General features: G+C 36.5%; 1 protein-coding gene across 1 annotated transcript in view; it reads left to right on the top strand.

The window, feature by feature from the left end:
- Gart (trifunctional purine biosynthetic protein adenosine-3 Gart) overlaps positions 1 to 16370 on the top strand; it is a 56311-nt gene extending 39941 nt beyond the window's left edge. Inside the window, exons 16-18 of the mRNA XM_083120598.1 lie at positions 109 to 231; positions 1003 to 1260; positions 11821 to 16370. Coding sequence (XP_082976724.1) covers positions 109 to 231; positions 1003 to 1260; positions 11821 to 12006 — 567 coding nt within the window. The 3' untranslated portion in view covers positions 12007 to 16370. The remainder of the gene's footprint in view (positions 1 to 108; positions 232 to 1002; positions 1261 to 11820) is intronic.
- The last annotated feature ends 8445 nt before the right edge of the window (positions 16371 to 24815 follow it).

Here is a 24815-nt window from a genome sequence, read left to right as displayed (position 1 = left end):
ATATAGACTACAGTGAATGGAGAAACCTTTTAGTTTTGGTAACAAATACATCCAAGAACATCCAAGCTCTCTTTTTTTGGGACAATCAATACTATCTTTTTTTTTCAGTCACTAATTAATCACACAACCAACTCATTGAAGCCCAGTGCTGCAGAAATTGTGCTTGTGATTTCTAATAAGAAGGATGTGGAGGGCCTCAAGAGAGCTGAAAGAGCAAATATTCCAACTAAGGTAATAGAACTATTCAAATTCGCTATGCATACACACACTAATAATACAGTAATGATAAAGAGTGCTATGCTGATGGATCTGCCAATACCAGTTGAGACCTTTCCAGCATTTTGGTCTTTCACGGGTCTGCAACACTAATTATTGTGCAAATTATACAAAAATCGAAGTTTCCAGTTATTTTGCACCAATATTGTTCTGATGTAATTCTTGAATATTTTGAAACAAAATTCTAGTAAATTGATGCTTATAATTTTAGTGGAATACTCACCCACTCATGTTAATTAATTATTCTGAACAATTTTAATTATTACAATTTTCAAGTATTAGTATCAATATCGGTGGACATCGGAAAGAATATAGTCATCGGTTCAAAGTAGTATCAGCTCAGCCATTATAATAATAATAATTATAAAATTACAAAATTCTGCAAACAAATTACAAACTGTTTATACAGTTTTGGATCTGTAAAATTATTGGAGAATTGATGGATGAATGTTCCTTCAGCCAATAATTACAATTTATTGATTTTAGTGGCATACCTGAAAAATAAATGTATAATTTTCTGTGATGCAAGTTTAAGGTCTATGTTCTTTGGTTAGATATAAATTACATGTTGTCATGAGAATTTACAAAGTTGTATATTTGTACAAAAATTGTGTGCGTCTACATGTGTATATGTGAGATCTAAAGATGATTGAAATACACGAAAGTACTTGCATTACTATGCATTCACAATCAGCAAGTTTCAGTTTCCTTCTTCTGTTTGAGTAGGTGATACCCCACGGCACATTTTCATCCAGGGCAGAGTTTGATGCAGCTGTCCATGCTGCTCTCGTGGAAGCTGGAGTTGAAATAGTCTGTTTGGCTGGCTTCATGCGTGTGCTGGGTTCGGAGTTTGTGAGGAACTGGCATGGGAAGCTCATCAACATCCATCCCTCCCTGCTGCCTCTCTTCAAGGGAACTCACGCTCACAAGCAAGCTCTGGAAGCCGGAGTTCGAGTAACAGGCTGCACCGTTCATTTTGTTGTGGTAAGTTATTACATACTGTGAGAGTTTGGCTAAATTTGATGTGCAAGAAAAAAATATTAACATGTTTTTTTAGTTAAGGATTTGTGTTGGTTCAAGGGTCCTTTATATCTTATGAATTATGGAGTGTGATTTTCAATACATATTCACCAAAATTTGTGCCGACCTCCATGGCGGAGTTAGCACAGGATGCTCCGATACTAGGAGTTCTGTGTTCAAATCCCAGCCTGGGCATGGATGTTCTTTGTAACTGTCATCAATTTGTCTTTTCATCATTGATCCTCGTCATCATGATTAGCCAAAAGTGGCAGAAAACCAATGCTAAATAACAATAATAAAATCAAAATAATTGAACTTCTTACATAAGTGAAATCTAATTTAATAATCTGATTACCAGATAGCCAGATTTCAATCTTGCCACCAACGTTTCTGGGTTCAAGTCCAATTCTCAGCATGAGTGTTCCTTGTGTATGTCCCTTCATCAATTTCATCTTGTCGTCGCTTATACTCATCGTTGCGATTATCCAAACATGGCAGAAAAGCTATGTTAAAGAACAAATGATTGCCATATACATGGAAATTTAAATGGTAGGTCATAAATACTGTTACACTGCACGATTGATTGGTTTAGTTTATTTTACTTTGCTTTTCTGCCACTTTTGGCTAATTGCCAAGGTGAGGATGAGTGATGTGATGATATTAACGAAGGGACACTCCCAAAGAACACCTATGCCCAGGCCAGGATTCGAACGTGAGACCCCTGGCATTGTAGCATGCTGTGCTAACCACTCAGCCACAGAGGTCGGCTTACACTGCTTGAGTTTTGCTGTAAAATATTCTAACCAGGAAGGAAAAAAAATAATCATTCCTATTTAAGTTACTACAAACTCATTCATATTCTTTTTTATTTATGCCAAGTTAGATTAACCTGAAACACAATTTATGTCATCCTTATAAATTACATGCTATTCTCAATTATCTAACCTGCATAGGAAATACTTTAACAATAAGATCAAAAATTATTTGAGAAAATAATATTAAAATAAGTTTAACTAATATTTAGGGCATATTTTATTAACAGATTTATTATGTACTTACTCAGCTGCAATGTGAAAGAATAATCACCTCTCTTCAGCACCGATGAGTGTAAATATGCATTTTATTGATACTGAACAAATATTCCTTTACTGACTCATGGTTTCTGTGTCAGTAAAGGTATATTTGTGCATATAATGTACACATGTTGAGAAAATTTGTCAGATTTGTATTAATATTCGTTTCCATGAAAACAAGTAAGAAAAACAGAATGGAGAATTATTTCAACAATGTGAATTGGAGCTTTTGTGGTAATGTAATTCAAACTGGTGTTTTCAGATGATCAGTCACATTAGATCAGTTGCTGTTCATAGCAGGGGAAAAAATAATCTGAATAGAGAAGTCAGAATTCAATTCAGCCATACCTGGAACATACTTCCCTGCAACAAAATGAATACACCTATTGAAAATCCGGAATCAAAAGCTGGTCCCTCCAAATCAAAACTAGTCTAGCCAAAAAGAATCTGCCTCTTCCCTACCTCATTCATATACTTCCACATCTTACAGTCTCGGATGATGAGAGCTATGCCAGTTCTCTAAATGTTTGGCACAAACTCTCATCTAACTGGATTATTGCTCAAGACCATCTGTTTGTAGTATATTTGTGTCATACAATTTTGTTGAATAACTAATCAAAACTCTTTAACCTTTCAACAAGAAAGCTTTGTAATTGGTAACTGGAAGAAATTTTTCTCAAAAATTAATGAAATGTGGGCAAAAATGGTGGCAGAACACATCATATTTTGGCAAAGCTGTTTCTTTTCCATCCCTGCTTCTTCTGAAGAGTTAATTTCATTAGCAGTTGGTTTCCTTCCTTGCACAACTGTGTACTTAGAGAGAGAGAGGTGTGAACTCACACTTTGTCAGTACTCTTTTAGTGCCTTTTCTGTATAGGGGTCGTGTACTAATGTAGTAGATCAGGGTGACTACTCACAGGGAATTCCAGGAATTATGCATGAATTATTGGCTTTGGGAATTACGTGTGAATGCTGCTTGAATTTTTCTCCACAGATGTGAAAAATTGCAACTTTTATTAATCCAAATCCCATTCAATTTATACATATTTATTAATTCTCGGAGGCAAGTTTTCACAGTTCAGTTTTTTTTTCGTCGAAGGAAAAATAAAAGAAAGCTGCATGGAAAATAAAACAATTCTCTCAATCCCTTTACTTTTATTCATAATTGGTTTTGGGCAAATTACTCACAGTTGACAAATATTAATAAATATATCTATTATGAAAACAATAAAAATATCAAATAAAAGGTCACTACTTACAATATTGTAATATTGTGAGTCTCCTTTGAAACGGCTACGTTTCAGAGGTACAACCACCTCCTTCTTCAGGCAATGTTAAGACATGTGTCACTACCATGCCACGTCAAGTTTATCTTTCAAGGAAAATGTTTTATGGGTTGGAATGAAGGTACAAAATTTGATAAAACTTGTCCCCATATTAAAAAACATATCCTTACCCCTTGTCGTTGTCCACTAAAATTTACAAAAACAGGTTAAAACGATAAAAACTATAAAATCAAAAACCCCTGCCAAACGTGTATGACGGTTTGGAGTCATAATTCCCTTGTTTATACCTAACCTATAGAGATTGTTTGTCCATTGAATGAATGCACTTAGTGGTTTGTAGAATTCCCGAGAGATGGTGCCAGCATGCAGAACATAACTGCGTTAGATGATTTTTTTTTTACTTCCGGAACAGAATCGAAGTAAATTGTTTGGTAGACAAATTTTGTATATTCGTTCAGTAATAGTGATTATTGATCCCACATATCATTGTAGTACTCATTTTGCAACTTCTTTGTTAACATTGCCTTGGTTGTGATTAAATTTTAAACAATCGGTCAGATGCGAGTCCGCGGTGATGGACAGCTCGGCAGACCATTGCATGAAAGTTGCGTTCTGCTGATGCTACACCTTTATTAAAAAAGCATATCTAGGAATGAAGGTACAAGTGTTCTTTATAATTTAAGTTTGAAAACACGATGGAACGTGTGTTTGGTTTAACAAGAAATTCCTTGGTTCGTGTGTTCAAGAAATTTTAATCGATCCTGCGCCGATGTTCGATTGGACATGGAAGTTATCGATTTCGGTGTGCGGTGATAAAAAAAAGGACTTCCGGTGAAAAAAATGGAGTGATGAAAGAGGAGACTCTGCAGTTAAGGAAATTGTCATTGTTTCCAGTTGTTTCTGGATGAATCCGACGTCTGCTGTAATGATAAAACGGCGGATGAAAGCATGGAGTAGAAGTACAACGCAGAAAAAACGTTGGAGGTGAGTTGAACTCTCGGTTCCCAGAGAGGAAAAGAGTGGACTCGTGCATGCCGGATTCTTTGTTCCCGAGACACAAGGTAAGGAAACTAAATTTCCTTAAGTGACTTTGAGAAGAAGAAAATTCTCGCAAATCATGGTACCTACGGATACGCAAAGTTCGTTAAAGAGATAGCTATCTCACGTGTGTTGTAACTTATGTGACACGGTACTAGTACTCGCTACGAACCATGCAATAATTACAAAATGGCCGTCGACGCCATGTCAGAAAAAGGTTGTGTGCACACATAAAACGAACTATTCTCGTTCGAGAAACGTATAGTACATGCCAAAATAACTTAGGAACAGGTTCCAAGATTAGTTTTACGTCTATTTTACGAAGCAATATGGGCTTTTGTAACCATTTTATGTAACATAAAATGTGCATGCTAAAACTCGTATGTCACGGGTCAATGTAAAAGACATATTGGCAACATTTTTTTTTGTTAAGAGAAAACGCTTGGTAAAACGATTCGATCGTTAGCTCATTTTGAAAAGCAGCTCTTTACTTTTATTTCTTTAAAAAAATTAATGTAATATAATATTATGGTTGTTGGAAACTATCATGTAACCATCCATACACGTTGGGTAAAAATTTAAATTGGAAGGTAGTCAAACTGTGTTATAAGTGTATATGGCCTAACGTGCAAATGTGCAAATAAACTGTTCCATGTCAACAATAACACATGATTATGTATGCTAATTGAGACATTCCTTTTCAGTGGGGGGACCCTCATGTGTATAATGATTGGGTTTGGTCTTTGAAATATTGTGGGGGAGGATCTGGTGAATTTATTATTAAAATTGAGTCATGTTTCTATGTCTCTATTAAAATAAGTGAGCAAGTAAGGAGGCTATTCTGTATCATGGTAAATTGCAGAAAAAGGGTGGAAATTTTTGTTGTGACTTGGACACCTGATATACATTAAAAATTTCTGGGGACCCAAAAATACTGTTTGCTGGAAAATGTTGATGGATATCCTGGCACACTAAAATTAGGCACAGGGTGTTCTAAAAGTTAAGGGACCAAACTTTGAATTTAATTTAGTTGTTGTTACAAGTTTGAATTATATTATATATATATATACTATTCTTTTCATTGCAAGACATAGTACTGTGAAACTCCAAACGGCGTATCCTGCGTCACCGTACGGTTGTCATATGATATGAAGGTGTGGGCTACCGCGCCAGGGGCGTACCGTTTTACGTGATGTCATCATCAGATGAAATACAGTTTACTTTCTTAGTGTCCTTTGCAGAACAATCTATCTGACATATGGAAGATTATTGCAAGATAAGATATCTTGAAGTTGAATAGGAAAATTTTAATATTGTTGCTGCAATGACAAAGAGTGCACAAATTCCGTTTTCTGCATGGCTGCCCGCGGCAATGGCGGCCCATTGATGTACAATTAACAATTTTTCGTAGATTACTATATTCCGTAACATTTGTGGCTTGTGTTTGTAGATGCATTTCTATTCTGAGTATGTGAAATGGCAAATGTAAACTGCGCACCTTAAATTAAATATATATACCGTTCAATTGAATTGAATTAGAATTTTTTGGTTATATTGGAATCACACAGACCTTTGTATTGTTAATATATTTGTGTATGTGCGTGGTGAGAGGTGGTAATACGTAAGGTTGAAACCGAGAAAACATCTGCTTGTAACTTGAATTTTTGGAAAGTTCATCTTGAAAACCGGGAATTATACTTGAATTTTATCATGGTCTTAGAGTGTAGATTCATCTGTAATATTTGAGTGAAAATCATGCATGTAACATGTTTTTTAATTACAAATACCAGGGTGGCGACAGACCTGGAAAACCGGGAAAAGTCAGGGAATTGGAGGTGTCAAAAAAAGTCAGGGAAATGTCAGGGAATTTCGTCTTCATTGACTTTTTCCATTTTTTTTATTTATTTATTTAAAGATATCGTTATGGAACTGTGCACGGGAACAGGAAATCTCATTCGTAAGTTTCGGCCTCAACTTTTACGCCCATTTTATGCGCAAGACAACCACGGCGCAAGAAACTAGTGATGGTAGGAGGAGAGAGAGAGAGAGAGAGAGAGAGATTTCTCTCACCCTGGCTTCTCGGCAGGAATTTTAAATTCGAACACTCTTTGGAGGAAAATTGTTATAACTCTGACACTATGGGAGCACTCTACTTCGGATAACTTTTGATTTTCAGCTAAAACATCAGCGCATGCAGCCGTGTACAATTCAGAACGCCGAACCGAAGAAGGGGGTTTGGGGGGCGCGACCCCCGAATTTCAATGGAAAAAAACATAAAAATCTGGAGTTTGCCCCCTCTTCTCCCACTATTTTTGGAGAGAAGCCACGAACTTTAATATTCTTTTAAAGAATGGATATTTATCAAGAGAATGAAACATGTTTCATGTTCTTGGGTGTCATACAAGTTGAATAATAAGCCAAAATGTAATTTTTTTAAATTTTGTTTTTTACGAAAAATAGGTAATTTGCATTTTTGGAGGAAAATTGTTATAACTCTGGCACTATGGGAGCAATCTACTTCGGATAAGTTTTGTTTCTCAGCTAAAACATCAGAGGATGCAACTGTGTACAATTCAGAACGCCGAACCGAGGAAGGGGGGTTTGGGGGTCGTGAGCCCCGAATTTCAATTAAGAAACCATAAAAATCTAGAATTTGCCTCCTCTTCTCCCGCTATTTGGGAAGAAGGCGCGAACTTTAGTATTTTTTTCAAAGAATGGACATTTCTCAAGAGAACGTAACATGTTTCATGTTTTTGGGTGCCATAGAAGTTGAATAATAAGCCAAATTGTGATTTTTTAAATAATTTTTTTACGAAAAATAGGTAATTTGCATTTTTGGAGGAAAATTGTTATAACTCTGGCACTATGGGAGCAATCTACTTCGGATAAGTAGCATGCAACCGTGTACAATTCAGAATGCCGAACTGTGGAATGGGGGTTTCGGGGCGCGACCACCGAATTTCAATGAAAAATATCTTAGTTTGCCCCCTCTTCTCCCGCTATTTTAGGGAGAATGCGCATACCTTAGTATTCCTTTCAAAGAATGGACGTTTCCAAAGAGATTGAAACATGTTTCATGTTCCTGGGTGCCATACAAATTGAATAATGAGCCAAAATGTGAAACTCTGTTCGGAAATGTGGCATGGATATGTTGCGGAGAGGGGGGAGGTTGGTCATCAATATGAATTTCCCAGGCTTGCTCCAGACCTGTGTCAGAGTTTCCATCCAAACATAAGAGTATGAAGGTCCAAAAAGCACATTCATTTCGTAATCAGCACCATGATATCATATGGTATCATCGGGGAGTAAAGGTAAAGCCTCCAATCTGTATTACGTGGAAAATTCATTGAATTATCATTTTTTTCTTGTCCGTATGGGAGTAGTAAGGGGACTTGTCAGCAGATGGAGGGGTTAAGAGCGGGTGGTGCCATCCGATAGTTGTCGGACGTCGCAGTAAGGCATTTTGTTGGGCAAACTGAAGGAACATGGAAACAAATAGGTTCCATTGATACATACGATTTTTGTCGAATATCGCTACCCGACAAAGTACCTCACTACAACATGCGACAGAAATTGCATGGATGCAACATCCAACAAAAATCGAATGCATAAACAAGAAGAGCTTTAGACTGCAAATATGCTGCTGGAATTTTATTACTCTTCTGGCTCACTTCACCTTATTTAACGTAGCAGTGCTTACGAAGGTTTTCTTTCATCATCCTGACGTATTACTGGTTTCGCACAAGTTATCATATGTTTACAATGACATCGCACTATTCTTAGATATCAAGAAGAATCTAACCAAATGGGATATATATTGAATACTATCACGAAAAAGTGAAATATAAATCTGCATTGGTGAACGTTATAAACATTGGCAAATGCATGCTCCCAACCTCAAATTTACTGCAACATTAGTATTGCAATGAAATTAACACCACTCTCTGTCCTGTCTGTTCAAACTCATGAGAGATGGTCATTAATCTCTCACTGAGTAAGGTTAATGTCCAATATTATGAAATAAAATACTAATAATAAATACGTAAATATGTTAATATCATATTTACTCAAATCATTCAATCATAAAAGCAAATCACTTTCTTCAAGAATTGACTTTTCTCTGCCAGTCCTGCTAAATTTTTACTTTCCATTACTGATTTATACGAGGGGTGGCCAGAAAGTAATTTCCAATTAGTAGGGACATTGATTTTTCGCAAACGCCAAAACCGTGAAAAATGGTAATTGCTGCGAAGCTATGTTTAGGAATGTGCAGTGATGTCTGGACACATTTTTTCGCCCGTTCGAAATATTGAAATTTGGCATAAAATGCGAATTGTTGGCGTTTTTTAGCGATTTTTTTTAAAGAAATGTCCTAAAACAAACGAAAAATTCCATGAAATCCAACATTCTTGTCTTTTCTAGGCCATGTTTGTGTACATAGAACATGCAAGTTTTCCAACATTTTACTCAAGAGTAAACTATAGAGTTATACGTACATGGAATAATTCTGATAGCCACATTAAATCATGTATTTCCCACGATTTTTTCAACTTCTATCAAAATAATTTGCACACAAAGTGGCAGGGTTCTAACAGGAGATCGAGTGCGTATCTACCGTCACATGGGAGCCACATCTTCGTATTTGTCGCACGAGATATGTTTTGAATTACCAAGCTAAGTGCGCTTCATCGGCATTTGTCGAGCGAGTAATAATGGAACTCAGTCATTAGGGCATCTGACTACTATGCGAGAGACCCGGGGTCGATCTCCTGCGGTGGAGAACCGGGATGTTTTCCACCTATTCAAACTGCTCCGGCCCCCACCCAGCATCATATGAAGCTGGTACCTTGAGGAAACTTTGAGGAATAAAGTTAGCCAGGAGCTTGGTGCTGATCACATCACCCCTATACACCTTCATGGAAAAGTGCAGGGGAGCACTTTACTTTTACTTCCTCAAAAATCTGTTCCAACATATCAAACTGTCACGAAAATATGTAGACCATGTGACCTACAATTTAAAATAATAGTTTAAAAGCACAATGGAGTATTACGTTTCGGTATATTTGGCAGATAAATGTTCTAAAACAAAAAGGCGAATTTTGGGAAACGTAACACTAACAAGTCAAAAAAAGATAATGCCAATTTTTGGTGACATAATATATCGGTATCTGTCACATGAGATTGATTGATTTTAATTTTTTGGGTGTGTCGCCACTTATGGTCATTATGCACCCTTCAGAATATACGGGGAAAATTCCATTATCTAAAATCCTTACCTTAAAATTAAAAAAGGGGTATGGAAAATAACTTTCCCCAAAAAAAATCAAGATATCAAACTCTCACGAAGAGGCGTAAGCCATGTGACTTACAATTTGAAACAGTAGTTTAAAAACACCATGAAGGTATAATTTCAGATATTTGCCAGAAAATTCGCTAAAATGAAAATGTGAATTTTGGGAAAAATAACACTGAATAGTAAAAAATAAAAAAATACACCAATTTGTAAAAAAAATAACAAAAAATCAAGGTCCCTACCGATTAGGCATAAATAAAACAAGAATATCAGTTGTAATTTATTACATTAGTAACAGTGTGTCCTAACCTAATTTCGGCATAATCACCACCATTGTTCTGGCATTTGTCGTAGCATGGCACTAAATTTTGTATGCCCATGGTATATGTGTCTGACAGCAAGGACTGGAACTATCTCTACCGCAGTGTAGCTGTCAAATCCTTGCCCTGCCAGAAACCTCTTCAGTTAAACAAAGAGATGAAAGTTGGTACATTCAAGGCCTTGACTGTACAGGGAGTGGTCCAAGATCTTTCACCTGAAGTGATGCAAAGGGCCTGTGTGTACTCAGCTGTATGGGGTTGTGCACATTCGATTGGCCTTCCGTGAATTGTCTGCACCAATGTCTGACCATACTATCACTCACGACGTCCGGTCTGCACACCTCACACGATTGCTGGTGGCTCTGTGCCAAATTCTGAGCATGTTACATGCCACTTCTTCCTGCCTGCATGTTTGTGTGTCGCTCTCCGACTACTAGTGCTGCGTATAGGCACGATTGGAGCTTTTTTCAGGATACCCCTCGTATATGAACTTCAAAAGCTTTTATTATTAGTGTGTTCCTGTTTTAATGTGTGGTTAGCTAAATCAGGTACCTATACAATGCAATTCTATAAATTCCTTGCGTTCAATTTATAATACATTCATACCCTTTTCGCCAGCATTAATGGTATAACTCCATGTTGTCAGTTTCACAGTACTTCACTTGGATATACTGTACTGAAGCAGAAATCCCATTGATGATGTAAGGAAATATGACACTTTATTTTGTTCGATTCAATTGTTTCACTTATATGCAAGAGTTAAGTTGTTTGCTTTACAGAGAAGAGAGAAGTAGCTTTATGCATTGAAAACTGAGTCCGCACTCATGGTTCTTGAAAGCAGAGGGTTCCAAACCTCAGTGGAAATATCAACATATAATACCGAGAATTTATTAGGAGACTGATAAATTACAAATTGTATTTCTTAATCATTCACTCTTCACTCTTATCTCATTTAGTCGTAACTTTAAAAATAATCAAGTATTTTATTTTAAACTTACTATTTTGCACTTTGAATTCAAATCATAGAGAATAGAGAAATTAAGTCAATTTCATAGAAGATAATATTGGTACTTATCAAATCCATACCTGGATCTGTATGAGTTTATTTTCATTTGCAAAAACATCGATTTAGTTTAGTTTGTAATTGTCAGGGAAAAATGTAAATTTTGTCCTGGAAAACCTGGAAAAGTCAGGGAATTTTATTTTTGCTTGTTTGTAGCCACCCTGAAATACATTTTTATCTTTCCAACCTGTGATAGTAAATATATAATATAACTGTATCATATCGAGGAAATTTATGGGAGGGAAATTTAACAAAAATGGATTACCTTCACTGGTTTGTATATCTCACAAGTTATCTATGAACTACAGAGCATTGTTAGTGACTAAAATTTAACTTTTCACTTTCAGGTATCAATAAAACTAATATTGTGGTCATTATTCTATTGGATCAACATAAGTGATACACTAGTTTACATTTCTCAGTTAAATTGACTGCATTTTGTTGTTTACAGGAGGATATAGATGCAGGAGCAATAATTTACCAAGAGTCAGCTCCAATAGAAGTTGGAGACACAGAGGAGACACTACAAGAGCGTGTCAAACTTGTAGAGCACAAAGCATTCCCAAAAGCATTGGAGTTGCTGGCAAGAGGGAAAATCTATGTGGATAACAGTGGGAAAATTGTGTGGAAGGCTTAGTGGCTTGAAGACTTGAAGACATTAAGAAAGATAGGCAGTACTTTCTTTCAGCAGTTATATAAAAGCTAGTTTATCGTTCAACACTAAGTAAGTTCTGTTTCTGAATAGAATATGCATTTACCCAGTAGTGTACCTAGGATTTTTGTGTAAGAAGTGGAGAGGAAAGGGTCCTCATTTGGACATATTTGCTGGTGCGCTATTTTTCCATTTCTGCACATATCCAATGCTTTTTTTAGGGCAATTTTGGCAATAAGGATGAATATAGTTCATCTGCTGTCCTCGGCATGCCACGTGCGTATATGTGTATTTTGATACCAAGATCTTATCTTGTATACAGTGGAACCCCAATTCTACAGTTTTCTTCATTTTACATGTAGCTTTTTCTGATCCCAAGATAGCATTGTGTTATAAAAGCTTGTTGTACTTTGCATATCTTGCATTATAAATTCCCCCTGCGGTCCCGGAAAAACATACAATAAAAATTCCAGTGGAAATGCCTTGGTGGAACTTGCTAAACTTTAGAAATTATAACATTGTGTAATTACTTTTGCCTAAGTATACCATTCAAGATGATTTTTCATAACAGAAAATAATAATTTTGTGAAGTTACACTGAGGTATTCTTAATTAGATTTCTTTATGGTGAACCTGTGGTTTTTAAAAGTACATGAAGTTAGCAGTTGAATCGGAAGAGGTCATACAATACAGGTAATAGACAACTGAATACAAGGCATGTGCTGTTTATGAAAATAAATGCATTACAGTTTGTATTGTTCTCAAATGCAAAAATTGTATGTATGAAGAGTGAAAGAAGTGTATTAAAAAAAGGAAAACATCAAATGTTAACATGAGACACTTCTTTATATTTTATAGTAGATACCAGCGGCGTCTTGTCCCTTGGGGCTTCCGAGGCTTAGCCCCTAAAGAAAAATGGTATTCACGTAATTATCAATCACCATAATGCATAACTATCACACAGTCTTTTAAAAGGCTATTTTTACCCACGTAAATTCATCGTCTGTTGCAATGAATACAACAGGGCTCCTAGCGGCATTGATGTCAATTATCATTTTCCGGGGCACGTTGCAAAGGAAGGCATGGCCTACACCCACCTACGCTACAGTGAAGCAGAGAGAGGAGGGGAGAGTGCAATGGATTTGAGTGCTGATTCGGGGCTAATTCTGTTGCATCGCGTTCGATCTCGCGTGATGTTCTGTAGTGTTTTGGTGGCTTTCATTCGCTATGTTTGAGTGAGTTTGGCAGGGTTGATGTTCGAACACAAATTGATGAAGGACATAGGCTGTCAATTACAAGACAATGAATTTGTCCGGAAAAATAGGCATATATTAAATAGAATTATCGATTGCTTAAAATTCTGTGGACGACATGAACTTGCTCTACGAGGACATAATGAAAGAGAACAATCTTTAAACAGAGGCATCTTCCCAGATTTATTATCCCATAATAGAAGAGGGAAAACTAAAGAGGGAACTTCGTGTTCTTTAATGTAGTGAAGAGTTGAAAAACATAAACTCTATCAGTAGATTGCATTCATTTTTTATTTAAAATTATTTAGAGGGTACCTTTTCAGAAACAGTAAAAATGACAAGCATAGTTTTAATAACTCCAGTGGCAACAGCTGAATCTGAACGATGTTTCAGCACATTGAAGCGTATTAAAACCTGCTTAAGAAATGCAATGGGACAAGACGGACCAAATGCCTTAGCACTTGCTTACAATAGAGATAGAATACATTTCAAACATAGAGGGCTTCAACGAAAAAGTAATAACAAAATTTGCTGAGCAGAAGAACAGGAGTCAACGTTCGTAGAAAGGTATGTTTCACAACAATACCTGTTTCTTTTGTAATCATGTGAATTGTCATTATATTTTAAATTCTTTAAAAAATAAGTCCAGTTTTGTAGTTTAGAAGAAGATAAATACCCGTTTTTTTGTAATTCATGTAATTTTTCATTACATTTTAAATTCTTTCAAAAAAGTAAGTCCAGTTTTGTAGTATAGAAGAAAAATATACTTTTTTTTGTAATTCATGTGAATTGTCATTATATTTTAAATTCTTTAAAAAAAGTAAGTCCAGTTTTGTAGTCTAGAAGGAAAAAATACCTATTTTTTGTAATTCATGTGAATTGTCATTATATTTTAAATTCTTTAAATTTGAGGCCACGGGACGCCACTGGTAGATGCTATTTCAACATACTGTTTCATTTTTATACACATTGAGGGAATTGTGTGTTCAATTAAAAAAATATTTCAAGAGATAACTTACTTTGATAAATATATACAACTATCACTCTTCACATATAAAAAAATACAAATACATGTTAAAACATTATGCAAAGATAAAAAGGAGAGATTTCTGTATTTACAAAATTTTCAGAATTAATTTTTGCACAGAATTCTTATTCACCTTACAAAAAAATATATTAACATACTCATGGTGGCTAGTCACCGGGAAGTCCTTGAAACCTGGAAATTATGCATGAATTATTGTCTTTGGGAATTATGCGTGAATTCTGCTTGATTTTTTCTCCATAGACGTAAAAAATTGCAACTTTTATTAATCCAAATCCCATTGAATTTATACATATTTATTAATTCTCTGAGGCAAGTTTTCACAGTTTAGTTTTTTCGTCAAAGGAAAATAAAATAAATCTGCGTGGAAAATAAAACGGAATTCTCTGTTTGTTTGCTTTGTTAGTGTCCTTTGCAGAACAATCTATCTGAGAGACAGAAGATTATTGCCAGATAAGATATCTTGAAGTTGATTAGGACAATTGGATTGAAATTCTTATACAATTAAATATTCGTAGATTAGGATATCCCGTAACATTTGTGACTTGTGTTTGTAGATGTATTTCGAGTCCGAGTATGTGAAATGGCAATTGTAAACTCCACACTTTACATTAGAAATGTTAAATATATGTACTATTTAATTGAATTGAATTAGAATTTTTGGATGAATTGGAATCGCACAGATCCTTTATATTGTTAATATATTTGTGTGTGTGTGTGTATGGGTGGGAGCGGTGAGTCGATAATGCGTAAGGCTGAAATAGAGAATACATCTGCTCGTAACCTTGAATTTTTGGAAAGTTAGCCTTGAAAACTGAGAATTATACTTGAATTTTATCAAGGTCCTAGAGTAGCCACCATGATACTATTAAAACTGACAAAAATTTAAAATTAATATAAATGGTTAACATTTGTGACAATAATAATTATTATCAAGCATTAATTTTTCCTTCCAGTTGATGCTTTCCTACTTCTTCCTCTGTTGCATCAGCAGTTCAGATCTTTGGTTTATTTGAACCGCTTCTAAAGTACCGTGTTGTTTGACATCACAGGAACCTTCTGAATAATATCTTTTGCTGCTTTTTGGCAGTTGCCTTCATTTGGCCTAAGTGGGCTTCTGACTGCAGAGGCAGTGTTTTCAGTGAAACGCACACAAAGTGATGCAGTGTCCTTAGGTGCTCCATTGAAATTCAAGTTCAATTTTGAAACTGCAGTCACTGTTAAAACGAAACTTAATCTTCTAGTTGCTTTCAGGTTTTTTCACACTTGCTTTGTTTTCAAGTGCTCATCTGCTGTTTCTCCACATAATCACGCCTTCTATAAAACTGAAGAATGTCGATCGCTCTTCTTTCGACGCTGTAGTTTTGGCGTTGATGTAGCACTCTCCTCTTCTTTGGTCTGGTTCTTCTCTGCTGGCAGAATCGTTGTTTCAGTGTATCATATTGTTTGCAACTAAACTAGAAGCTTCCTGCTATGGTGTCACATCAATTACAGGCAATACAAATATATGCACACTAGATACTACAGACATATTGATTATTCTGGAGGGATAGAAAAGCAACATAAAGTAATGAAACTAGACAATTGATCTGATTTTCATGACACCTCTATATTCATTGGTCTGTTTACCTCCTTTCATTGAATTTGCTTTACAACGTCTTATAAAGGTATAGTTTTTCTGTTGTGCAAATAACGGATCAGTTGTGTGAAGGTGCAGACAGGGAATGTTGCAGTTTGTGGTGGTCAGTAAGTTTTGAAGACCATATTTGTTAGTGTTAACAGCAAGAAATTCCTTAGAGATAGTAGAAGTGATAAAGGTGTCACATCATTAGCCACAGGCTACATACTGGAAAACACCAAGCCTTTCTTAGCATTTGGAAACTCTTGACATTAGGTGCTTTTCTGATATGCATGAATTCCTGACTTCTAACATGAATGTTATCAAATGATGATGATTATATTTTTTTAATGTATTTTTAAGGTTAAAAAATGTTCCTGCAAGATAAATTGATGTGCTCATATTGAACGAAAAATAAATATTTTTGTACTTTCTGGGATTGTTTCTTTGCAGTAAAGATATCTAAAAATGACGAACTGGTATATTGCCTCAAGAGAAAGAAATTGCTTATTTTAATCATGATATTATAGTTTACACATAAGGAAATATAATTTTATCAAGTTTCAGGGGTGTAAGGGGTGACCTTCCACGTAGTACACCCAAATGTCAACCTCACTTCCACATTAGTACACCCTGGACTGAAGACTAACGAGGCTCTGGCGACTGGCACTATGGCCAGTATAATTTTGTGTGTTGTCCTTGTGTGTGCTGATTGCCCGTTTACAGCCTCAGCTTTTAACAGAAGTCAGAACATTTTGAAGATTTTTAGTTACGCAAACGTTAAGAGTTGTTATTTGTAATGATAAGGGGCTGGTCCCCGTGTGCTGACGCTCCCAAAATTTTAAATTCAAATTCTTCAAAATTATTTTATCAAGTTTCAGTTGCAGGTTCATATCTCACATCAGTTGGAATCTATATGGCAAGATTATTTATATTAATAGCTTGTTGAAAAGTTATACAAAAATTGTGACTCGATGAAGAAGTGAACGTAGGTCTTGGGCCAGTGCTCTCACACGGAGCTTTAGCGACCACGAGAAAAAGAACCTTTGACAAAAAGTCTCCATGCACCTTTCCCTTCCACCGTTCAGCTCGGGCTATAAGAAAGCGTGCTCCACTCTGCCCCTCTCCTCCACGTGGGAGTACGGTGCACACGAGTCGTGGGTCTGAGCAGGTTTTTTTGCTTGTGGTTTCACTATAGCAAGGCTGTCTCTGAATCGGCAGCTGATGTCGCCTACAGCACTGTTCCACCTGCGGAATGTGCAGCATAGATGCATGATGCATAGATCAATTTGCTGTAACACCACACTGATGTAGTAACTCACTTTGTAGAGGTAATGTTCACTCCATAGATAATCTAAACTCAGTGCTACTTGGACATATTACTGGTAACACTGCATTTAGAAAAACTAAATTAGAAATCCCAAGCCACATTTTCCACTTATGTAGTAAATAGGTGGAACACATTGTGATTTTTGGTTGGTGTCTGCCTTCTGCTTCCATACTGTACTCCTGCATCCCAGAGTGCAGGGCACAAGAAAGTGAGGGGAAAGAATGTTACAGTACACTTGCCAATTTTGGACTCCCCATAATTTCCACAACTTGGATCTCTGCATAAGCTTATGATGTCAATTTCAGATATATTCAAACTTCTCTCATTGCTTCTGGAAACCCTTGGAATGGATTCACGTTCACATGGAGATTATGGGGAAACTAAAGGTTGACTTGGTAGCTCAGTGACACTGAATGCCCAAGATTCAGGTTTGATTCCTGGATAGGCCATAATTTTCACGTAACTTTTCAGTAAGTTATTATTAGGGTATCTAGTTCCATACCTATTTCTTGGCATATGCCATTTAGAGATCTTTGCGTTTCATGTACACTTCTACTGAAATTCTATAGGACCTAAAATGCCTAAAAACATAAATTCCTATAAATACCTAAAAGTCCTGTTTGTACCTGAAAAATGCTTTTTAAACCTTGTGCATTGGTTTAAAAATAACAACCCTTAATTTCCACCACAAAGGTTTGAGATGCACAAATCTTAGCCACAAAAGAAGCAATGCAACGGCAAGGGGTGTCAGCCTCAGTAAATTTTTGCCATCTTCCAGCTTGCATCACGAAATTGAAACAATATGGAGTGAGAATGACTGGATGAGGCATTCTTTGTTGTTGAATGCTGTATTTCCGAGGTGATTAAAGGGAGCGTACGTGCAGCATATGAAAGATGCAGGCTGCTTTGCGACAGAATCCTAGCTATATCATTCAGTTGTTAAAGCACGGCCAACGTTATTCTCGGGCCCAACTGTGTAAGAAGGCAACTTTGCAAGTGACCAAATCACGTTGCCTAGTGACAAGAGTCTAGGTGAAGGGGACGCTTTATGCCAGAAACTACAACTGCCCCTAGTATAGTGGCTGCTTATCGAGGGGAGAGCACTGTGAACCTGCCTTCAATTTGAGTTGGAGTTTGCTTTATATGAAAAAAATTAAAGCTAAATCTTACCACAGGTTAAAATGAAAGAAAAGTATTACACACAAAGAATACCATAGGGAAAAATTCCTTCTGTTCTGCGCACAGGTTAAGAAAGAGACAACTGTAGCTCTCACTAATTACATAAAACAGTCTGAAGACCAGATAAGTGCCGACCCTTTTCGATTCTGGTCCTATATCAAAAGTAAAAAGTCCCATCAAAACTGCGAAGCTATTAAAGTCGGCGCACACATATTAACAGACGAAAATGACATCGCGAATGCCTTTGCAACTTACTTTCATTCTGTGTACGCAGCCGAAAGTGCTAAATATGACATAAATAATTTGAAAATAGCAATTTCTAACGAACAATGCTAGAGATATTTAAGAAGAAATAGATTAGTTTAATTTGAAAATAATATATAATTAATTTATATTGGTATTTTCACTTTGCGCAACATGTGCGTAAGCGAAGTAGAAGTTGCCATTAAGAATTTGAAATTTAAATCAACGACCGGCCCCGACAACATACCACCATAGGATGTTGCAATATTTTAAAATATCCATTGCTGCAAATTTTTAACCTTTCCCTCGATACCAATACTTTTCCTTCAAGATGGAAAACATCATCAGTCTGTCCTATCCCGAAGTCTCACCAAAGATCAAGCTTAGAAAATTATAGACCGATAGCAATCCTTTCTAGTCTTGCTAAAATATTTGAACAAATCATTTACAAGAGGATGTTAGCACATGTCAATCCAGTTATCTCTCCTTATCAGTATGGATTTACTCCAAAGAGGTCTACCGTAACAAACCTAGTTAACTTTACCCATTACGCATGCAATGTATTAGATAACACAGGACAAGTCGATGCAATATACACCAATAAGGCATTTGACAAAATTGACCATGATATATTACTACAGAAAATTGCATCATTCAATATTTCACTAAATACTTTAAATTTCTGCACTTCATATTTAGCCGATCGAACGCAAACTATAATATGCAGGAAAATCAAAAGTCATCCCTTCACGCCACATTCTGGTGTTCCCCAAGGGTCCAATCTTTTATTACTTATCAACGACTTGCCAAATTGCATACAAAATTCTCAAAAGTTACTTTTTGCCGACGATCTTAAGCTTTTCCATGAAAAAATACCTCTGACGACTGCTTGAAACTACAGGAAGATGTAGAGAGAGTGATTTCTTGGTGTAAAAATAACAAGTTGGATCTTAACCCAACAAAATGCAGCATAGTCACTTAACACAAAACTCCTTGTGTGTTTCCATACCGTATTAAAACTACAAATCCCGCACAAAACTGAAATTAAAGACCTCTGAGTGACCTTCGACACCAAGCTCAAATTTAATAAACATATTGAAACTGTTACGAATGACGCTTTCAGAAACTTGGATTTTATAACACGGTTAAGCCACGACTTCACAAAATGGAACCAGTGAAAATACTTTACTATTCCCTCGTACGGTCAAAACTAGAATATGCGTCAGTAATCTGGAATCCCACTCAAAGAATTAATTCATAAAGTAGAACGTATTCAGTCAGTTTCTTAGATATCTCAAATTCAAAGCCTGTGGAGAATATCCAACATTCGATTGATACGATAATCTAGTCTCGGAGACCAACTTCCAACTAGCACTCCGGCCTGCTCTTTCTGTATAAAGTAATTAACGGTATAATAGAAGATTCCAACTTATTATCAGCCGTATCATTTAATGTTCCCAGTTCCAAAACATCAGTGGCGCAGGAATGGGGGGGGGGTACAGGGGTACAATGTACCCCCCTAAAATTTTGAAGGGGGTACAGTACTCCATAAATCCCTGATGTAGGCTGTACCCCCCTCACGTAATTTGACAGGAGCAAGGTGCTGCTGTTCAAAGAAACTGTTTTAGAAGCTGTTCAATGAAACTATTTTTTAGTAACTAAACACAAAAAGTTCTTTGTTTTCAAACATTATCTGCCTTTCGAACAGAATTAAAACCACTGTGAACCTAGTTCACTTGATCTGCACTGCGGGAAAACTTTTCTAAGGACATGAAAATTAGTGTAAAATGGTTGATTATGATAAAGTTTGGTTTTAGGAAACTAATCCTCAGCTTCTATGTGTAGGAGGGGTACACAATTCTAAAGAAGTAATTGATTGGAAGAAAATATATAAATATGCTTCAGAAGAGTAGCTCTGAGCTTCACTTTCGAATTTTTCAAATGGAATTTTCAGACACTATAAAATGAAGAGCTTAAGTGTAAAACACGGTAAGTGACATTTTGGTCATTTCTGAGTTCATTAAGAAAAAAGGTTAGTAGATGCTCTGCTGTAGAGAAATTGTTTGTGTTGTGTTTATCAATTTCAGAAGGCTTCACTACGTCCAATGCAAATTGTATGACATGGCAATTTCACTCGAAAATTGAAGGATGGCAACATTTAACTTTGTAACTCAAAAATGACCAAAATGTCACTTACCATGTTTTACACCCGAGCCCTTCAAATATTGTTACATTTTATTGAAACTATACAGTAAAGTTTGAAATTTGAAATTTTTGTCAAATAAGTTTCAGGAAATAAATGTTACATCGGATTGAGTAAATGAGAAAGATCCTTTTTAACAGAAAAAGAGTAGGAAATCATGGCAAAATTTTAACATACTCTAAAATGTTATCAAGTCGTGAAAGTATTCAACGTTCAAAACTGAACAACTAAATACATGTCTATGCCTAATTTTTTTAATTTAGGCATGTGGTCATGCGACGTTCTTCTACACAATTACGGTGAAATGGAGAAATATAAGTGACTGTTCTTGCATTTTAATGCAATTCCCTGATGCCAGAAAGTCGTTAGTCTAAAATGAGACTCAAGCATCACATGATCACAGACATCAAGGACGGTAGAGAGAGCATGTTATTTTATTTCTAACTTCCATAAAACCATAAGATAGTAAAACACACTAACTATTTAATAACAAACATTCACTTTTCAAGTCACTCTTGGTCAAAATTTTCTTTTTTCCCCTCTTTGATGCAATTGTACCAAAAGATGTGGATTTTTAATACTTTCGAAACAGATAAATTAAAGATATTCATTCATGGGACTTTATTCATTGAAAATGTGTCACCCTTTGAAATGCTGATTGGAAAGGCTGGACTCCCCCCCCCCTTCCTCCCAAAGAAAAAAATGTTTTTGCCACACGGGCACTATTTCATATTGGTGTTAGTGAACCTCAATATTATTATACATAATTTTAACCATGCCATTTCTTTTCGATAGACCACTGATATTTATTAAAGACTTTTCATGAAACAAGAACCATTTTGTTAATTGATCATCAGTGCATCAAGATAATAGATCATCAAGAGTGTGTGTGAGGTGGCAGGGGGAGTACGAGGGTCACTATTTATATTTTGAGCCTTGGCAACACTGATTGAAGTTAGGCGCGATTTGACGTTTGCACGGAATCGTCTGGCATTATTGACCATAACGTACTTCAAATGTTTTGTCAATAGCTTGATTTGTGTCATTTATGTTGCCTTGGAGATTGCGCGACAACAATAAAATGGAATTAACTCGTGAACATTTTCGTGCGATGATTTTTTACGATTTTCGACGTGGATTATCACATTGATGCTGTGCAAAACCTAATACTGCAAGATCGTCATGTGACATACTGTGAGATTGAGGCAACCATAGGCATTAGTTCCACCAGCATATATAAAATATTACATGATCATTTAGCTGTGAGAAAGGTATGTTCTCGTTGGATCCCACACAATTTGACAAAAACTCAAAAAGACGCTCGCGTCAATTGGTGCAAACAAATGCTCAATAAATACAATTGTGGTGCTTCAAAAGACGTATATAAGATTGTAACAGGTGACAAATCATGGATATATGCATATGAGCCGGAAAGTAAACAGCAGTCGACTGACTGTATGGGTGTTTCAAGATGAACCCAATCCAACAAAAGTTGTTTGCGCTCGAAGCACATCGAAACAAATGGTCGCCTGTTTTTTCGGGAAAACTGGTAATGTGGCAACTGTGCCTTTAGAGGAACGTAGAACGGTCAACTCTGAATGGTACACAACAATTTGTTTGCCAGAGGTCTTCGGTCAAATACGGAAAACAAACAAACGCCGTTGGATCATTCTTCATCAAGACAATGCCAGCTGTCACACTTCTCGTCTAACAACCGACTTTATGAACAGTCAAAAAATCGAATTGATGGGTCATCCGCCGTACAGTCCTGATTTGGCACCCAATGACTTCTTCTTCTTCCCGAATGTCAAGAATAAATTGCGTGGACAACGATTTTCGTCGGGGGAAGACGCCGTTGATGCGTTCAAAAACCATATTATGGAGGTGTCTCAAAAAGATTGGAAAAACTGCTTTGACAAATGGTTCGAACGAAATCAAAAGTGTATTGACCATAAAGGAGAATACTTCGAAAAACAATAAAGCAGTTTTCAATGCCAAATTCCTGTTTTTTCATTGTTAGGCTCAAAATATAAATAGTGACCCTCGTATAAAGGACATGGGGGATGCTATTCCCCCAGCTAAGAAAAAATTCATGAAGCATCCCCCCACATGGATAATTTGCATAAGCATCCTCTTCCCCTAACTCGAACAAGGAAATTCGCCACTAGGAATTTTCACTTCGAGCACTGTATCCGCTGTATACCCTGCATGGTGAAGAAGGGGCTACTGGACACAAGGGCAAAGAGATAATTGTCCTTGGGTTCCACCTCCTGAGGTTTTGGGCCATTTTGAAGTAAAACGTAACAGGTGTGGACATTGTGAGAAATTTATCTCGGATCTTATTTCAATTTCATATTGCGTAGCTATAAAGGTATGAGATGAGAGAATTTTCCTATCTATTGCCATCTGTGAGGAAGTAAGTTAATTCTGCATTTCGGATGACACCCATATGTCAAGTTGCCCAGGCCCCTCTGGCTGAGACAACACGTCACTGCTTATTATTGCAGATGTCATCATATGATATGATAATGGGAACCAGATTTCTGATTCGCAAATATATATTTTTTTTAAATAAGCGACACTATGTGTTGATTTTTTTCGATTATGTATAATTTCAGGAGCACACAGAGAGAGAACATTGCGGGGCCCCTACACCTCTGGGTGCGGGTGTTGCGGGGGCAGCCGCTACGCCACTGCAGGGGATGTTCGGAAAAGTATAATTAAACCTATCTATAGAGATTACGTTGAAAATAAATATGGTGCTGATATGTACAAGTTTCAAATTCCTCTCAGTTTCGCCTCAAATTTACGTAACTATGTGAGTTATTCAGACATATAAAGTGGATATCTACCTGATTATTGACAAAGAAGTTATATATTTTGTTTATTGTAATTGGAAAGTTAATCAGTCGGTTACAGTTGCAAGCCTGTGCTGCCTGGTTTCATACGTGATTCAGGATAAAATTGGCATTTCTAGGGTTCACAGCATAGAAATGATAAATCAAGCTGAAAGAAGTTAAGGAAAATTGTTTGCTGCAATGACCTCTATACATTGTGAGACAATGAATACATTGTTTATACTATATATTTCAGGACTTCAGGCGAAATAAAGAGTCTCTTCGTCCCTCAAGCAGTCCTTAGATCGATTCAGGAAAGAGGCACATATACAGTGGTTCCAAGTGGCGGCGATTGGGTTCCAAAATGGGGGGGGTTGGACAATTTACTTTCCCTTGGTAGATAAGGTTTAGCATAGTGCGGGTGCAAGTGGGAAAAAGGGCGGTGCGGTCCCCTAATCGCCACCACTGGTGGTTCCAATCCCAATTTTAACTTAGATCCTGTCCTGATTAGCCTATCTGAACATAAACTGGACCTAAAATAAACTTTGACCAACTTTTGAGTCGAGACCGAGATGAGAATGAAAACAAAGATTTACAACAGCCAACGGCAAACTGTTTATCGCTATTTTCATTATAAATATTTATTCCACATCCTGTGTTGTTTAAAGGAATGTAATTCTGTTGATTCGAAGCAGGTGGCAAGCTCTAAATATTTACATTTTGATTTCATTTCATTATCGTTGTGGTGTGGAAAACAAATGGAATAAAAATAAAGATTGAATTAGCCTACTGTTTTCTTTGTCATCGGGTGTACGATGTACGTTTCGAGCTGTTTTGAAACAAGTTTTGAGCACCAAAAATGCAAAACGTAAATTGCCAATCTGCCAACGACGTAATCGCGGCTGTCCTTTTGCAGTATTGACGATCATGACTAGCGACAGCTGCTGGCTCTGAATTAGGTGAAGGGTTAGTAGGAAGAAAATGTTACACATATGTATTAGAATTCGTAACAAAAACACACTAAAACCATTTTCTAATAAGTATTGTATAACTATTGATTTAATTTTCTCTATTACCCCATCTTCCT

The sequence above is a fragment of the Lepisma saccharinum genome, chromosome 4 (genome assembly GCF_977018435.1).
Source record: "Lepisma saccharinum chromosome 4, izLepSacc3.1, whole genome shotgun sequence".
Classification (NCBI taxonomy): Eukaryota; Metazoa; Arthropoda; class Insecta; order Zygentoma; family Lepismatidae; genus Lepisma; species Lepisma saccharinum.
This window is presented reverse-complemented; position numbering and strand designations above follow the sequence as displayed.